The sequence below is a fragment of the Paroedura picta genome, chromosome 13 (genome assembly GCF_049243985.1).
Source record: "Paroedura picta isolate Pp20150507F chromosome 13, Ppicta_v3.0, whole genome shotgun sequence".
Taxonomy (NCBI): domain Eukaryota; kingdom Metazoa; phylum Chordata; class Lepidosauria; order Squamata; family Gekkonidae; genus Paroedura; species Paroedura picta.
In genome coordinates this window covers 19,662,167-19,681,287 of record NC_135381.1, presented here as the reverse complement: position 1 = coordinate 19,681,287, position 19,121 = coordinate 19,662,167, and the positions used below count along the sequence as shown (strand labels likewise).

Here is a 19,121-nt window from a genome sequence, read left to right as displayed (position 1 = left end):
TTTTGAAGACTGGCCAGAAACTTTATCAGTTTCAGAATGCAGCAGCTAGGTTACTGGTTAGCAGTTTTCCAAAGCACCTATATCAACTACTTCTGAAAGAGCTCGTGGGTTACTAGTTTTGAAATGTAATTCAAAGTCTTGGGCCTTTAACATTTGGGACATGTATATTTTAAAGGCTGCCTGCTCCTGCATGATCCTGGGTGGTAGTTAAGATCCATGTTTTCAAAGCCCATGTAAACAGCTACCAAAATGGCCTTTTCTATGAAGTTGCCTCAGTAATAGACTACCACCAGTAGATCTATTTGCTTTGCTGATTTTTATGTGCCATGGAAAGTTTTTAAATTTTTTTTTAGGTTTTTAAGGGTTCGTTCATTCATATACTGCCCCTCACTATGATGTCTCGGGGCGGTGTACACAGAACAGTAGGGACAAGAAAGTACATTGAAGGCATTTGCAACAGTAAGAATGAATCATAACGGTCAAACAGCAATCATAAAGGACATATGGAACATCAGAGTTGCTTGGCAGGGATGCATCTAGGTTGCAGGGGGGGCCCAGTTGTTGGCCTCAACTAAAAGCCTCGTGGAAGAGCTCTGTTTTGCAGGCCCTAGAGAACTGTTTGAGTTCTGATAGGGCCTTGATGTCATTGGGAAGTTACTTCCACAAGGTTAGGGTCACAGCTGAAAAGGCCGTGGCTCTGGTCAAGGCCAGGTGAACTTATTTGGGGCCAAGGATCACCAACCCATTGGAATGAATGCAGCATCTCACTCTTCAGGGAGGTATACGCAATCAGACGGTCCTTAAGGTATGCAGGACCCGGACTGCATATGACCTTGAGGATGAGTACCAATACCTTAAACCTAATCTGGTATTCAACTGCTAGCCAGTACAGCTGCTGAAGGTCTCTCCATGATGACTGAGTGAGGATGGGTGCAGCTGCAGACCAAGTGTAGTTTTCAGAGCAGGGATAAGGGAAGGCCTGTGTAGAACAAGCTGCAGTAATCCAACCTAGGGGTGAGCATTGCGAGGTTTTAATTATTACTGCCGCCTTGTAATTTGTTTTTAATTCTCATGGCCACAACTTTTTGTTTTAATGCTGTTCTTCTTTTTACAAAACCAACTCGCCAAGTTGCTGAAAGAACCATTTGATTATGAGATCAGTATACAAATATTAGTTATAAATAGCCCCTTTCTATCTTCAACAACCTTGAGTTAAAGTTCTGAATGCCTTTTAGTGCCCCAAGCTCATAAGAACTGGTTGTGTGAACTGCCAGCTCTGGCTATAACGACAGGAAATGAGCAGAAAAGACTATGGCCCAAGTTCCAAACAGGCTGCAGCCAACGTGGTGGTTCTCATCTAGGATACTTGATGCACTTACTCACCCTCTCTGCTACTGCCCGCACAGACTGAATACTGGTCCCATAGAGATTGTCATTGAACTGCCCCGCCTCAATGAACTTGCTGTCTTGAATGTCCTTTTCCATCTGCTCCCGCGATCCCACAAAATGGTAATCCTGACCATCCACTTCATTCTCACGCCGGGGCCTGGTAGTGTCTGGAAAAGGATACATCAGCTCATCAATTCATCAGCTTTTTCTGCTGGTGACAGATCTCTTCTCCCCCCCCCCATGTTTTAAAAGCCTCTTAATTATGACTGACTTTTACTGTTTAAACTGGACAAGGATAAATGAACAAGCCTCTTGTGGCGCAGAGTGGTAAGGCAGCAGAAATGCTGTCTGAAGCTCTGCCCATGAGGCTGGGAGTTCGAGCCCAGCAGCCGGCTCAGGGTTGACTCAGCCTTCCATCCTTCCGAGGTCGGTAAAATGAGTACCCAGCTTGGTGGGGGGTAAACGGTAAAGACTGGGGAAGGCACTGGCAAACCACGCCATATTGAGTCTACCGTGAAAACGCTAGAGGGCATCACCCCAAGGGTCAGACATGACCCGGTGCTTGCACTGGGGATACCTTTACCTTTAGGATAAATGGCAAAAATTCAGGACCACTTAATTAACTGTCAGCTGTCACACCCTCCTTATACAATCTTAGATAATACCTTGTACATCATTTAATGAGTTAGAAGGCCTACACCCATTGCCTGGCCCCAAACCCCACAATGAATCTAAGCTGGCAAGGAGACCAGCACTTACGTGGTACACAGGAGCCAAATTTGTGAGGGAACTCTGAGATAAGGTCATCATTGACTCGATCCTTCATGGGCCCCAGAATGATCACGGGCCTTGCGTAGTGAACTGCAAAGACAAAACTGATAAGTGTATCCAGTTGGCATCCAACTGCCTGTAGCTACCTCTCCCAATCTGCGAGGCAGAACCAACCATCCACACAGGGAGAAGCAGAGGTATTCCAGAGTTGAAGTGGAGAGCTACCTACTGCAGCACAGCAAATCCATCACTTCCCAACTTACTTTCTTGCCGTGTCACAGGTTCATACGACAGAATTGTGTCCTCTTGTCCTTCTGAAAGAGTTGGAAGGGAAAGGAGAGTTGGTTTTTATACCCGCTTTTCACTGCCTGAAGAAGTCTAAAAGCACCTTTCGGTCCCCTTCCCTTTCTTCTCCTCACAACAGACACCCTGTGAGATAGGTGAGGCTGAGAGAGCCCTATTACTGATCGGTCACAACAGCTTTATCAGTGCTGTGGTGAGCCCAAGGTCACTCAGCTGGCTGCATGCGAAAAGAGGGTCAAGCCCACTTAGCAGGGTCCTTGAAAAAAGACCACCAGGTCAGTTGTGCAGGACAGAGAGTACCATAGCACCCATTTCCCTCCTTGTAATTCTTTTCTCTGTGTGTTTTACCCTCCCTTTCCCACATTGCTCAATGTCTTATGTGCGCCTGTTATCCCTGCTTGGGCTTCTTCTGCCTGCATTTATATTTCCCATCCCAGTTCCTCTGCTGTGCTGGGCTTCATTTTTGGTGGCAGCCATTTTATGCTTGACTCGACCTTTTGTAACAGCCGTTTACAGTGATGTCTGCCACTGTATCTCAAAATTCCAGAGCTGCCTGCAGGCTCAAAATGTTGGAGACTCCTGCACAGCAGAGTGACAACATATGCAATGCTGATTAGGCTTCCAGCATCTTGGCCCAGCCAACAGCAGCCATTCTTCTTTAACGATCAAGAGGAAGTAGCCATTCCTCTCACTGTGTACATTTCACTTTGTCCAAATTTAGGGATGGGGCAGCATCTTAGTGAAGAGCCTGGGAATGCTGTTCTCCCCCACATCCAGTCTAAGCTTCCCTAGCTTCATGGACTCATAGCAACAACAGTTTACTCCAGTGCATGTGAGATGGTTGCACAGACAGAAGCCCAAGGTAACCTGCTTAGCTTTCTGACTGTAGCACTATTTGAGAATGCAGGGACTACTGGGAACACTACTGCTTGGTGATCTACCTTAGTGACCTCCTCATAGCTGAGGATTTAAGCTATGCTCCGCCACAAACAGTGAAGAGGAACATTCAACTCCACAGCTTAGACCTGAACATTCATGCTACAGAATCCACTAGGACCCTGAATAACTAGTCTAAAGCAAGACCTGGCTCCCAAACAGAGTAGGGGCCAGCAGAGGATCCCAGTTATTTGGCACAATGGCTGGGCCACGGGGGAAGGACACTTACTGGAACTGCTTTCACTGTCACTGGTGTTTGATGTTACTCCCTCTGCAACCAAGAAAGAGACTGCAATTCAGTACACAGAATGTGAGAAAAAAGGAGTGTGAAAACATCAAATGCTGATGAAACCATGGAGGACAGAAAAGCCACATTGAGGAAAGCTGGACAGACACCTCATACATACACTAAGCCCCCACAACACAATAGATAGGGTTTCCTCAAGGACTGCACCAAGTCTGGAGACGTTAACAGCAAGCAATCCTGGCCATATGCACAGATAAACCTGTTTATTTTCCAAATCTGATGCTTAGCTCTTGTCTGGGCGACACATACTTTTCTTCCTCAGTAGCTCATGTCCAAGATGTACATAATCAGAGGAGCCCAGGGACAAGCAGGGTTGAAGCACAGATAATATAAGCCCTGTTCCTAGCCTGCCATTATTTGTCAGGCCCTAAGATATCATCCTGCCACAGGGAACTACAGAGTGGGGAGAAGGAAAAAGAGGAAAGGGAGGGAGAAGCTGGCAGAACATGCGGTGAAGTTAAGACAGAGACTACAGGGCTCCCTAGGGTACCATGGCTCAGGGTATTCCCATCTCTACAGTATCAGAGAAGTGGGGTTCACAGATAATGTCAACAGGAAAATAAACTGCCCAATTAGGACTGCCTCCCTCCCTAACTTCCTGCTACAGGATCCCAATCTAAAGTAATGACAGAGTTCCTTGCCTTTCTGTCACAAGCCCCCATTACACTCGGGTGACAATCTCTCTACTGGTGATAGATTCACAAAGCCTACAGTAATGCCAAGTAGCTAACAGGGCTAGGTTCAGGCAGCCTAATCCTATGGAGGTCCAAGTAGCAATGGTATACCTGGGCTCAGACAAACATGTGGTTGCTTCAGGCACACCACTAGCTTCCCAGTCACACACATGCTTGATCGTATGAAAAGTGTACATGTGCAGTGAAATTCCACTTACTCAGGTTCTTTGCGCCATAATAATCGTCACTTAACCCAGGGAAGTCCTGATTCACAGCCAGCCAGAAGGGGAAAAGGAAAAAGGCGAGAAGAGAAAAAGAGAGAGAGAAAGAAAGGAAGGAGTAGAGAGGAGAGACAGAGCCAGGAGAGCATTAGTGACAGGAGTGCAGAATGGCTGAGAGCTGCAATAGCAAGTGAAGTTAAAGCTCCTGGCCAACCTTCTAAAGCCCTCTATGTCCCAAACCCTCTGAATAGGACATCTGCAGCATCTCTTGATGGCTGCCTTGCTCAGACCTCAAAGTTCACCTCCCAAAACACCTCCCAACAGCCTGATGTACCTTAGTTCCCAAGACATGCCAATTCCAGAACATGCGTGGGCATGCCTGAGGACTACCTACTGTTCAGATGATCTAGTGCCCAGCTCAAACAAATGCCTAATCCAGCAAAGTTCTAAACACAGCCAACTATACAAGAGGTTTCACTTTTTGCTTTACAATTGCCAGAATGCCTGTATCAGGTGTCAGCAAATCAAGTCCCTTGTTCTCCTGAAACCAAATGGCCTGACTAGTCAGGTAGCAATTGGAGAATGAGACACCCTGATCACAGCAATTACAGGAATAACACCTGCAAACCGTAGCCCTTGCCTCCCCTCTCCACTAGGTTCCTGCTTTGCTGCAGATTGCAGTGAGCACAGCACTACAAGAGGCACGAAACAAGGAAAGGGCTAAGCTCTAGAGATCTGCCCTGTGCTCCGCAGAACACAAGTGGGGAGGTCCTCGGCTATGACCGTAAGAGCCCTTTTGAAGATTTATAATAGGAATGGCAAATCATCTTGGCCCATCTCTTGCCTTGAAATGGAACTTCATGGAGTTGCTGGGAGCTGGTTGTGACTCAACAGCATACTTGGCTTTTAAGACATCCCACCGTTTGTTCCAACAAGTAAAGCAATGGCAAGCAAGTTTTGTACATGGGTTGCTGGTTTTGTGGTTCCCCTCTGCACCCAGACCCTTGGCTACTTTTGTGGCATGCAGCCAATGATGTCATCTAGAAGTCATACCCACTGCAGAATCTTCTTGTCGGTAGCATGAAGATAATCAAAGTGCTGTAACCAACATGGTATGCATGTTTGCAGAAATGTGGCTCTTTTACAAGTTTAGTCTCCATCTGCTAGTCATGGAGTGAGGCAAGGAGCTAGGTGAGGCACTGAAGAGTACTGTTCTGACCACAGGGGTAGGCTTTTCCAAAAATTCAACTGGGAGAAACCTGGTTAAGTGGTGCCTTATATAGGTTTTGGCCTATGGAAACATAGGAAGGAGAATGTTTGATAAATACCAGGACAGAAAAGTGGAAGTCTGCATAGCCTGGGACAGGAGTCACCAGGGTGATCTGGAAGTCTAGTAAGAAGAGGCAGAGGAAAGCAAGCAGTACCAGTAGAGGTCAGTATCATTGGGAGCCACAAGGCTCATCATAGTGCAAATTTCCACACTAGTCTCAATTCCGGCAGCAGGAAACACAGCTCTTGTTATATCTTCTCATCACAGCCAGGCTGAAGGCAACATTCATTCCTAGAAACTGTTCAGAGCATTGGGAGAAGGGCCTCAGGAACTTGGGGAAGGCAGGGGCCTCACTCTTACGCAGGAGTCAGCAGAGCCTAACTAGATGTGCTGGAATCACCCTTCTTGGAGGCAATGTGTCACTCATCACCTTACAGCAGCCACAGAAGCCTCCCAAGCAGGCATTCGAGCAGGGCAGCCACTACTTACGTTCCTGTCCGCTGCTCTCCTGGGCCATGTTCTCTTTGCTCTTGTAAAATGGGAACTTTCGAGAGAGGCGGAAACTCTTTTTACGTTTCGTTTTGATCGACTGTGAAAAAGATGGAAGATGGAAGGAGGGGCAGAAAAATAAAAACAAACAAAAGAACAAAACAATGGAGTTTAAAGCATGCAAGAAAAATTAAAATGAAAAGACAATGATGATCACTGCCAGGGAAGCTACCCCTTAAATGAAATCATGGAAATTACACGTGAACAGGATGCAAGAGGAAAATTAAGCACAGAGAAAAAATGGTTTTAGGGATGGTGGAAGATGACTAACGAGTCCGCATGGCCACAGCAACAAAAATGTGTTTTTAATGGCCTCCCCCCCCCCCCATGCTGTCAGAAATTGGAAATCACACTCTGCCAGTCTGCTGGCTTCCCTCCACCCAAACTCAGCTGTTTCTAGTATCAGTAACCACTACTGTATCCTGTGCCACCCATAAGGAGATGCTGAAAACAGGTTGCTGCAAAGCCAATGGGAAGGGCAGCCAAAAAACAAGGCTACAAGTGCTGTTGCTTTTCCAAGGACAAACCAACTGGAGGTCTCTGGAATCTGGAAGGGATTCTAGGCAAATCCCAGCTATAAAAGCCCCTGCTCAGATCCTCCCACTCTTACCTGGAATACGCTAGGTGACATTCCACCCTGAAGGGAATATGCTTATACGCCTGGCTTGATCTCATTCACCTTGCCCATGATCCTCCCACACTGCCCCCCTTCCCATTGACAAGCACTTACCCTGTTGGACTCGATCATCCCAGTCCGGGCGTGGAATTTCACTGTTTTCAACCGTGCTCTTTCCTTCTTTTCCACTCTGATAAGGTCAAGAAAAAAAGAAATTTTTTATATTGTCCAAGTGTGGATCCCATCTCATCACATGGCTCTTTGGCCCATCCCTGACTCTTCCCACGCTCAGTGCATTAAAGCAGCAGCTGGCTCTTTCTCCCAGTTCTCTGGTTCTATATTAAATAGGGCATAGCTCACAGCCACAAGACATCTCCTCTGATGGGCAGAATTTCCTGTATGGCATGAAAAGAAGCTCACTTTGATTGAGAAAAAATATCAGCACAAAAGCAAAATTCAAACTTTTCCCTCTTATGAGCTCTTCTTAGAAGACCATTTCAGGCACACCCAAAGGAGATATCTGGTCAGAATCGGCGTTGCTATGGAAAAGTATTGGCAAGGGCTTGGGCCAGAGAACAAGCAACTCACCTCTTCTTGCTGGGGATGACCCCAATCTGCTCACTCTCTCCATGAGGTGTTACTAGCCTTGCCTGCCACCATTCATCATCTGAGGCATTAATAACGTGTAAGATGTCCCCATAAGAAAAACTGAGTCCCTGACTGGGCAAGCAGCTGTCCCGAGTTCGATCATAGTCGAAGAGGGCCCTGCACAGGAGGAAAGGACATGAGATAAGACTTCCATTCAACTAAGCCTTTTGTTTTTGATACATGCTCATCCATCAAATAACGGGATGCCTTCAGACACGTTTTGACTATCATATGTTTTGACTGTTCCAGATCTTTCACTCAATCCTAGAACATCAGGCTGTAGAAGAACAGCAGGCTGCAACAGGTAAACTTTATCAATTTGGATAGCAGCAAATTGGACTCATACTCCAGTAAGGAGCTGTTGATCAGTTCTGATCCCACTTTCAGAATTTCACTATGGCAAAGGTCTCAAGGTCTACAGGCACCTTTAGAATTCTGACACAGTAAGGTGGGCACAATCACAAAATGGCCATCATGAAATGGCTGACACAAAAGGTGAAGCTAACCACAAAATGCCTGCTTTAGGTTGCCTTTGGTCACAAAGTGAAGCATCTTGTGCTGTGGTGGAACTGTTAGGTTTGCTAGGGCAGAACAGTTGTTGATACTATGCAACACCAGGTCGATTAATAACAAGACCTTGACTTGCGAGACTATGGTGTGAATCACCAAAACCTGGGCACGAGAGGGGGAGACTGTCGCACTAAAATATCTGGTTCCACCTGAGTATTTGATCTTGCATCAGCCTTGGCTCCACGGTAGGCGAGGGGGTGGTGGTCCTGGAAACCTATTCCTTCAGGGACCCACTGTACCCTTGGATGCCCTGCTGGGCCTGCTGGAGGGGGCGGCCTCTTGAACGTTGCAGTTTCCTAGACTTCTGATTCTGGGGGACTTCAATGTCCATATGGACTCAATGTCCCCAGGACTTGGCCCAGATCTGGTTTCAGTCATAGTGACACTACGGTTCTCGCAATTTGCTGCTGATCCCACCCATCAGGCTGGCCACACCTTGGACGATCTTTGGTGCAGGGGTAGAGGAGGATCTGGTGACAAACCAGCATGCCCTAAAGGCTTGACTAAGGATATATCACCCCCTTCCTGTTTGGGTGACGGACATATTTTAGTCTGCCTGTGGAGACCTATGGAATCTAAAGGATTCCTGAATGCTCTACAGCAGCTGTCCCCAACTCCTTGTCCAGGGACCAGTACTGGTCCGTGGATCAGTCAGTACCGGGTTGCGGCTCCTCCTCCTCCTACCCCCCGGCTGCTGCCTCAGGGGCTGCCCTGCCACTCTGCTGCTGGCTCACCTATGGTGCTCTCCAACTGTGATGCTTTAGCAAGCTTTTTTGCGGATAAAGTTTGTTTCTCTACCGTGAACTTACTGTCACAATTGATACAGAACGCAAACTGGAAGCTCTCTGGCTGTCGAGGGGGGACAAGGTTTGATGGCTTCAGGTGGCTCTCCTTAACAGAAGTGGGCAAACTGCTAGGCTCAGTGAGGGCAACCACTCAAGATGCGACCAGCGGATAGGAGGCCCACTGAGGGAGAGTGTGAACCTCTCCCTTTTATTGGGAGAATTCCCTCAGGGGCTTAAGGCAGCAATGATTCACCCAATACTGAAGAGACCATCAGTGAACGAGCAGGACCCTGCCAGCTACCGTCCGGTATTGCATCTTGCATTCCTTGGTAAGGTAGTTGAGAGGGCCGCAAGATGGAAGTCCTGTGGCTGGATAGAAGGGGACAGGACTAGGAAGCACATCTCCCTGGTCTGGATGGTCCTGGGCCCCCTGGAAGCACGTCTGCCCTCAACCAGGGGCAGGGTTTATTTGGTCCTGGCCCCTACCTGGTGGAATGAGCTCCCGAATGAGCTAAGAGCCCTGTCAGAGCTCTCTGGGTTCCACAGGGCCTGCAAGAGGGAGCTCTTCCACCAGGCTTTTAGTTGAGGCTGGGCTAAAGTCCTTCCCCATCATAGTGTAATCTGGACCCCCCTCCGGAGCCAACCATTGCCCCTGGATTTACAGCTGCTTAATCGCAACTGTGAATGCATGAGATGAGGACCGAGGGCCAATAAAACTAGCACGATTGCCATCTTGTTGTTTTATTGCTCTTTTATTTTGTATTACAGTAATTTGTACTTTTGGAAAGGGGGAAAAGAGCTACCTGGTCCCACCCCTTTTCTAAAAACACTTGGCAAGTGCCAAGAAAGGTATCATCAGTTGCCATGTCTCCCACTGGTACCACATCGGGGACCCCTGCACTATGGCTTCTTTATATTAGATATTTACAAAAATAGCCTAGAAACTAGATTATCTAGTACAGGGGTAGTGTCAAACTGCGGCCCTCCAGATGGCCATGGACTACAATTCCCATGAGCCCCTGCCAGCAAATGCTGGCAGGGGCTCATGGGAATTGTAGTCCATGGACATCTGGAGAGCCGCAGTTTGACACTACCCCTGATCTAGCAGCTAGAATGCCCTGATCTGGATACCTCAATCTTGAAAGACCCTGGAAGCAGAATAATCCCTGACCAGTGTTTGGATGGGAGACTCCAAGGGTCGTGACACAGAGGCAAGCAAGGGCAAACCATCTCTGAAATGCTCTTGCCTTGAAGCTCCTACAAAGTGGACAGCACTTTCCACCATTAGGAGCAAAAGCACTCACTAGATAGAAGGAATCCCACTGCTCTACTAAGAACCTCTCAGCCCATTGGGTCCCCTATCAAATTCCAACACAGAAATGTGAAAACATCTCCCAAAAGTTACCACTACCTTGCCTCCCATCCAAGGAAGTGTGTGCCTGTATTTTACAGAAATATAAAGCAGGGCATTTCCCCTCTATTTAATGTTTTAGTGAGTTGTTGGGCAATGGCAATTAGTGTTTTGCATATCAAAATCTATGATTGATGTGTTTTGTGAAATAGCAAAAGTTAACATAACCAATAAACATTTTTCTAAAAAGATTAACTCCAGCTGCTTAACTCAGTCTGCACCTTGCCAAACCTAGCCATCCTAGAGTTAAATGCTGTCGCTCTTGTATTCAGCCATGTCTCACACAATATCCTCAGCCCAGTGACATCCTAAATGCTCAAATCTGGTTTTGTTCCAGTAATTCCACTAACTGCCACAAGATGGGGCACCTTCAGCCATATTTCTCTGAACACAGGAAGCTATCTAATGACAAGGAAATCCCAAGTACTGATGTCAAATTTTTGTGTCAAGCTTGGAAATCATTTACTCTGGCCAAGTCATCCAGGGCAAGACCTCTGTCAATGTCATAATGTGCACTGTGGGATTACCTCACAACTCAGTACTATTCTGTAACAAGCCTTATAATTATCGTTACCTGCAGCACAGCAGGGCATTCCATCAGTTTCAGTTAAATTGTACTCGAAACTACCCCACCCAGTAGGGCTGGGCCTTCTATTTCAAGTGCAAAAGGGTTTTCAAAGTGTCATCCCAACCACAAAAACAACCAAGTTACACAAGATCATTTAACACCCAAGGAAAAAGCCTTTACTGCACAGGCAACCAATTTGAGATAACCCAACTGAGAAAGTTAGACAAGATATCTATGTATGCGGGAAGCTTGCAAAAAAGTCTACCAACAGCTTTAAACTGTAAAAGCCTATTTAAATTATTGACCGGCACCACCCAGCCATTAAACTTGCCAGTGTTTTAAATGCCTTTTGCAAACCAGGGATAGTCAAACTGCAAACCAGGGGTAGTCAAACTGTGGTCCTCCAGATGTCCATGGACTACAAACCAGGGGTAATCAAACTGCAAACCAGGGGTAGTCAATTGGACTATCTAAACCTGACATCTCAACAAACTTCTAAAAAGGCACTGTTTGTCTGTATAGTTGTTATGGCTTTAGCTTGTTCTATTCTAAAAAGGCAAGATTTTCAGTCACTAAGCCTGTCTCAAATGATGTCAAAAGTCTTCCTGGAGCAAAGGATTTACTGGCTTGGAAGGCATTCTCTGGGCACACACCTATCCCATTGCAAGCTTATCTGAATATGGTAGAGACAAGGAGGAAGAATAGAGATAAAAGGAAAAGTGCTGCAGTTTCAGGCTCGTATTATACCTAACTCAGTTCAAATATCAAGCTCAAGGCATTAAATCTTACGATGGGTTCATCCCTCTTTCCAGGGAGAAGAAACAGCTAATGTTTCACAGAAGATGAACAAATTTTGAATCCAGCAGCATCTTTAACAGTTTTAATCAGGGTATGAGCTTTTGTGTGCAAGCACACTTCCCCAGATACAATGTCATGGAATGCAAGTAAGCAGTTCATAATTAGAGGTAGTGTGAGAGTAAATTATCATACAGCATGATGAAAATGGTTAACAGATTCCAGAGATTAATAGGAAAAAAATAGCAATTTGGATTTACTTCCATTCTACGGTATTGTATCTGAAGAAGTGTGCATGCACACGAAAGCTCATACCTTGAATAAAACTTTGTTGGCCTTAAAGGTGCCACCGGGCTCTGAATTTGTTCTGCTGCTTCAGACCCACCTGAATCTATCTTCACAGAAGACTGTCATGCATAGCAGAACACCACAGGCATGGGACCTTTTTCATCTATAACTGCTCTCCTTTCAGAAAAAAAGAGCAAAAGCCATCCAGCTCAATTTGGCTTTCACAGGACAGCCACACAGAGATCACACTCTGAAAATGAAGTGTGCTCACACAAAATGGTTGCAGGATATGCATTAACTTCAGTCTGCAGAATTCCTGTTCAGGAAAATAAGATATCTTTCAGCAGGACTATAAAAGCGTCACTTCCCAAAATAAGCAAATCACTGCTCAGATGCCTCAGGAAGAAGTCACAAGAGACACTGCTAACAATAGGCAATATGAAGGCCAAAGAAGCATTAAATAACCTTTTGCAACGAGTAACACCACAAGACACCTTCATCTTCGTGGCTTCTGTGCAGTCCCACATGGGTTCTGCGGAATCGCAGGCCTGCCACGGAGAGGAACTCGCAAGCTTTTATACATATAAAATTCTAGAAGCTCCCAAGAGTGCTCACCCCTCCCCTACAGAGGGTGACTTTCCCGCCCAAAGTCACATGATGTGGGAGGGGTTAGCACTCTCCCCTCAGTTCTTTTTCTGCCGCCTCTGAGAGAGGACTGTTCAGCAAGCTGAAGAGAAATTTTTACCTCAGATTCAGAAGGAAGGCGAATGACTCAGAATTCCGATATTATGGGCCACTGTTTTAAATATTTGCGGCCTTGTTTAAATAAGTAATTAAAATAAATATTTTTTAAAAAGAGAGAGAGAGAATAAAGTGGGGTGAAATAGCCCCAAATGAAAAGCTGAGTCCTTCGCCTCTGTTCTGACAGGGGACAGTGCCTCAGCCTTGCTGCCAAACCACCCCGGAAGTCGAGGGGAGGAAGAGCAGTTTGTCTGGAAGTTCTCTGAGAGACGGCCTCGGCGCCTCAGACCTGCGAGGAGAGAGAGCGCCGGCGGCTGATTTATGGCCAACAGCCACCTCAGGTGTGCCCAGTGCCAGTCCCAGTGGTGCCTAATCGAAGGAGGAGTCTGCCCTGTCTAGGGCTGCAGCTACCCCACTGGTGAAGGAGAGCCCCAGCGGCTGATTTATGGCCAGCAGCCACAGTCGGTGTGCTCAGGGCCAGTCCCAGTGGTGCCTAATCGAAGGAGGAATCTGCCCTGTCTAGGGCTGCAGCTACCCCACTGGTGAAGGAGAGAGAGCCAGTGCGGATGATTTATGGCCAGCAGCCACTGTCGGTGTGCTCAGGGCCAGTCCCAGTGGTGCCTAATCGAAGGAGGAGTCTGCCCTGTTTAGGGCCACATCTTGCCCACTGGTGAAGGAGAGCCCCAGCGGCTGATTTATGGCCAGCAGCCACTGTCGGTGTGCTCAGTGCCAGTCTCAGTGGTGCTTAATTGGAGGAGGAATCTGCCCTCTCTAGGGCCACATCTAGCCCACTGATGAAGGAGAGAGAGCCCCAGTGGCTAATTTATGACCAGCAGCCACTGCAGGTGAGCTCAGTGCCAGTTCCGGTGGTGCCTAATCGAAGGAGGAATCTGCCCTCTCTAGGGCCTCTCGTAGCCCACCGATGAAGGAGACAGAAGAAGTTCGGCATCGGCCTGTTTATCGTTCGCATTTAGAGGCGATTTGTCTCCTTGATGCCAGCAGGCACCATTTCCTTGATGTCAAGATCTGCTGCTGCTGGCTGATTCCCAAGGGCTGCCTGGCACTGAGAGTCCTTGATCACGTAAGTCATGACTCCATGTGATGATAAATGTTATAATTTGGTGCCAAGGGGTGCTGTGTTGACACACAACTCACCAATTTGTCAGCTCTCTGACAATGAGACCCTGAGCATGCTTGCCTCCATAGTACTGCCACCAAGCGCTGCTGCCAAGCATCAGCACCAATCATCGTTGCCCAGCAGTGCCACTGAGCATCACTGCCAAATGTCACCACAGACTGTGGGGAAATCCAAGGGACAGGCAATGGTGCTCTCCCCCTGTCCCCCACTTTGAGCGTCAGCTCTGCAAGTAAGCTCTGCCCACATTCCCAACACCCAGGAAAGATTGGGAAAGAGATTGGACATGTGGTCCTAGGCTATATAGATGCCATTACCTGCTGCCACCACAAGTGAATCTTTGACACAGTTGCTGGCAAAGGATCTGAGATCATCTCAGAACTGATTTTTATAAAAGCAAGGGTATTATAGCCTTCTGTCTACAGAGGCCCTGAGTAAACTTGCATTCACACCTGCATTAGCAGAAAAACAGGATGTTTAGACTCAGGAGGAAAGGCTCTTCTTATTTTGGATTGTTTTAAATTAGAGCCACCTCCATCATTTGGATGTACAACCAGCAATGATTAGATCTGTTTGTCACCTTCCTCCCTCCCCGCTTTTTGAAACTGATGGAAGGAAAATATATTTTATGACGCATAGGGGATCCACTGGCATAGTGGCAGTACAACTCAAATGTGGAGAGTGGCAATTGAATGCTTCAGGAAAGGGGGCAAAAAGCCACAATACGGTAATGCCAGCCTATATTGTAATGCATCATCATTCTTGGCTAATCATTCCCCGTGGTTCCCTGAATAAGGTCTAAACCTGGGGGGTTTTCCTTTTGATGGTAAACATTTAGTGCTCAGACATATGAGATGCTTGGGCACATAAAGAAATTCATATTGACAGCCAAAATATTGGCAACGGTAAGCATGCAGGTTCCCATAGTCAGGATCTTCTTTTATCCTGATCAGATCTACCAAACAATCCCGCCCACTCAAATGCAGCTGTGCACCCCTCAAAATAAAGGGTAAGGGGATGCTACGAATGGAAATTCTGCTTAATCCCCAGGGAATCTGCAGCCCCAGCATTGGGGGTCCTTTGTATATTTTCTGGAAACTTATCCTATTGTTCCCATGTTTGGGAAACAGTGATAATAATAATAATGTTTTTGTATTTGTATATTTATGATGCAGAGCATTTGGTGTAGCCTCCGTTTGGCATCCACCATTCCTGATCGATGAAGTGGCAGCCATCCTTAGAGACAGTGTTGCTGTATACCTGTATATATAGATATATATGTGTGTGTGTGTGTATCCATCCTTCCGAGGTTGGTAAAATGAGTACCCAGCTTGCTGTGCGGTAAAACAGTAATGACTGGGGAAGGGAATGGAAAACCACCCTTTGTTGTCTGCTGGGGGAACACTGGAGGGCATCACCCCAGGGGTCAGACATGACTCGGTGCTTGCACAGGGGATACCTTTACCTTTATGTATATAATAGTCCTAAAGAGTGTAGGTGAAACAGCTATCCTGTATGTTGGGTGACATACTAAGTACAGAGAGATTGAGGAGTTCATATGTCATGAACAAGAGTCTCCCTCATTTGTCAAAAAGCTTATGGTCTGCCATAATCACTCTTAAGGGCACTGGCTTCTTACATCCATTCCTGCATTTCTACATAATGCTTTTTATTATGTTTATAATGTGTTGCTTTTTGGTCTAGTGTCTGCAACTTGGTTATTCCCAACTTATATTGCAACTATAGTGGATCACATCAGGCTATATAGTTGCTATGTGTATCCCTATTTCAGTGACTGGATGGTCAGGCAGGTTCCCTTTTGTATTTGAATCCAGTCTTCAGTGAGCCTTGGGCATGCTGTCCAAGTTGTGGGTCTGCAGCATCTGTGCTCATTCCCTATTGAAATGTGGCATTTATGGATCTATTTCACAATGTTTTTTTCCATTGAAAGGACTACTGAGGCTATCCCTCTGGAAAACAGATTTCCACCCCTTGGGGGGTGGGTGAGGGAAAAAAACAAAAACAAAAAAGGTAGAATCTTTAAGGAACACCTTTGGTTGAAACTCCCTATTCCTTTGACTCTCCTGAGGGCTCTGATATAGTGATCTTCCACTTTCTCCTCACAGTGACCCTGTGAGGTAGGATAAGTTGAGAAAGAGTCACTCTGCAAATTCCCATGGCAGAGTGGGGATTTGAAGCACAATCTCTAAGATCATACTCTTACACTCATCACATTGAATCTCTAGTAGGGGATACCTTGATACTATCTCCTTTGACTTTGAAATCCTCACAGTTGCCTTGTTATTTGACTGTGGAAAGCGTTGTACTATTATTGTCTGAGTACCGGGTCAGAACATCTATTTAGACTATTAATAAGACTCAAAATTCAGAGCTATTAATGTGTCTTTGATTCTTTGTTGTGCAGGATTCAAGAACAGCAGGTCCTGTTTGCCTACAGATGACTCCATGGCATAAACCTATATGAATTACTATGGTGGAAACAGGCTACCTGAGGTTATGTTACAGTGCTCAGGTTCTGTTCAACATGTCTCTGTCATCTACATGATGGGAAACCTCAGTGTGCTTTGGTGCTAGCCTCAGCGCATATATTGGATTGATACAGGGAAGATTAAGCAATGATTGCGGTCACATATGAGTGTCAATAATGGACACTCCAAACATAGTTCCTTTTTTGCTGCAAGAAGCAGTACAGGGTACTCATTTGCTACTGGAAACAATGCATGTTGTGCTCTGGGGTATCAGTGGGTTCACAACCCACTGGGGAAACCTTTCCATTCTTCATTAACCTTCTTCTTCCCTTGCAGGATTCCTAGATATGGTATTTGAAAGTTCTAACTGGACAGTGTACACTGCATTTCTGAAGCAACCTGTAGACCAAGTGGAGTGTGTTTCCTACTGCAAGCATACAGGTTCATTGCCTCTCTGACAGAGCCAGAATTCCTGCATAGAGACCTTCACCATCACCTAGTGCTCAGGCAATTCCGACTGATAGTTCGTCTGCTATTCCTGGCTGGTGGTTAATATTTAGGGTCTTGAGGGCGTGGGTGGTAAACCACAAACCCTCTTCTACTTGTTCTATTGGTGTAGATGGAAATGTTTCTAGATCAGGATAGCAAGATGTTAGCAACTCAACCGTTAAAAATGCATTTGTGAATCTGCCTTTTCTTTGATTCATTGATTGACAGATTTATGTATTACAGTACATCCTTTTTGGATGGCCGTGGATTCAGCCTGAAGGTTGGAGGAAACGTCTACCTTATCTGATGGCCCTCTCTTCTCTAAGATTTCATCGAGATGAGTAGTATTAAAACCGAACATGGGTTTTCTTCCCCAAGTGATTTCTAAGTTACTCCTGACTTGACACCTGGTTCTGAAGCAGAGAGGGCTATGTGTATGGGATATGTTTGGTTAAAAAAACCAAACAAGTAAATAATGGAATGGGCTGATCCAGGCAATGTAGAAATCGTTACTTGCCTTACTGATCCATGAATGTGTAGAAGGGCCTCAGTACAGATATTACCATGTTGAATGATGTTTCCATAAACTGACAAGCTTTGCCTGAAGTAGATGGCCCTATTGGTATCTCTCTGAATTACATGTTCTCAGAGTTTTTTTCTGCAGTCTTCTTGCCTGGATTGCCTCTAATAGACATCTGCAGTGGAGTGACCTGATCAATGATCCACATTTGTCCACCACTTTGTTATAGATGTCAACTCCTGGAGAGAGGTTCTGTGGGTAGAGTGGATTCAATCCATTTTCTGCTATGTAAGCCCACACCCACCTCCAGGGTGCGTGATCTTGCTAGTCTCCCATGTGGGACTGCACAGAAGCCACGAAGATGAAAACAGGGTTGCACTTACCTGTAACTGTTGTTCATCGAGTGGTCTTCTGTGCAGTCACACAACCCTCCCTCCTTCCCCGCAGTGGGCCGCTGATAATGGATTGACTTGCCTGTTCCGGCGGCAGGAAGGAGAACTGAGGGGAGAGTGCTAACCCCTCCCACATCATGTGACTTTGGGCGGGAAAGTCACCCTCTGTAGGGGAGGGGTGAGCACTCTTGGGAGCTTCTAGAATTTTATATGTATAAAAGCTTGCGAGTTCCTCTCCGTGGCAGGCCTGCGATTCCGCAGAACCCATGTGTGACTGCACAGAAGACCACTCGATGAACAACAGTTACAGGTAAGTGCAACCCTGTTTTCTTATTAATATAATATAACACACAAACAAACTGGACAGCTCATTATCTACCAGTGACATACTTGGAACAATTTTCAGAAGTGTCCATCTGTGGCCACCAGTAGGAAAAGGAAGATGTTTTCCTTACCGGACATAGAGAGACCGCTTTTCGCTTGTCCGGAGTGAGCCAGATCCTGAGCTCATGCTGCTGTTCATCATCTGTTCTCTCAGGTCATGGATCTTAGATTCAAAGCGGCTGTACTCTGCAATCAACAAGGAGGATTAGATTGGGGAACCAGCCTACTTGCAATATTCTTTTCCACCCAGAGAGATGGGTAGCCATGTTAGCCTGCAGCAGTAGAAAAGAGCAAGAGTCCAGTAGCACCTTAAAGAATAACAAAATATGTGGCGGGGCATCAGCTTTTGAGAGTCACTTCTAAAGAAGTAAGCAGTGACTCATGAAAGTTCATACCCTGTCACAAATATTGTTAGTCTTCAATAGACTACTGGACTCTTGCTCTTTTCTACTTTTCCACCCAGTATCTATCCACCTAAATACAATAGATCAGTGGTTCTCAACCTGGGCGTCGGGACCCCTTTGGGGGTCAAACGACCCTTTCACAGGGCTCGCAGCAGGACAAGCAGCTTGGTTGGGGGAGGTGCCATCTACACGACAGCCTTGTGCGGTAGATCGAGATACAGCGTTCGTCTGTCTGGAGCAGCGGAAAAGAGTGAGATCAGCATGGTAGGACAAGAGGCAGAACTGAACTGAGAAACCCTGGGAACCAATTTATATACAATCATGATCAATGGATCTTCACGCTATTGGTCAGTTTCGGTTTAATTTCTGCGAAAGAACACTTGCATAATTTTATGGTTGGGGGTCACCACAACATGAGGAACTGTATTAAAGGGTCGTGGCATTAGGAAGGTTGAGAACCACTGCA

General features: G+C 46.3%; 1 protein-coding gene across 9 annotated transcripts in view; it reads right to left on the bottom strand.

Moving 5' to 3' along the window:
- DLG3 (discs large MAGUK scaffold protein 3) overlaps positions 1–19,121 on the bottom strand; it is an 80,100-nt gene that overhangs the window by 4,632 nt on the left and 56,347 nt on the right. For 7 of the 9 annotated variants that reach the window (XM_077307425.1, XM_077307427.1, XM_077307429.1 and 4 more), the window contains 8 exons: positions 18,323–18,437; positions 7,625–7,801; positions 7,151–7,226; positions 6,361–6,460; positions 3,629–3,670; positions 2,424–2,474; positions 2,149–2,250; positions 1,384–1,556 (listed from right to left, as the gene is read on the bottom strand). In XM_077307425.1, the coding sequence (XP_077163540.1) occupies positions 1,384–1,556; positions 2,149–2,250; positions 2,424–2,474; positions 3,629–3,670; positions 6,361–6,460; positions 7,151–7,226; positions 7,625–7,801; positions 18,323–18,437 (836 nt within the window). Of the gene's footprint in view, positions 1–1,383; positions 1,557–2,148; positions 2,251–2,423; positions 2,475–3,628; positions 3,671–4,598; positions 4,645–6,360; positions 6,461–7,150; positions 7,227–7,624; positions 7,802–18,322; positions 18,438–19,121 lie in introns of all 9 variants that reach the window. The other 2 variants (XM_077307426.1, XM_077307428.1) reach the window with 1 other exon arrangement.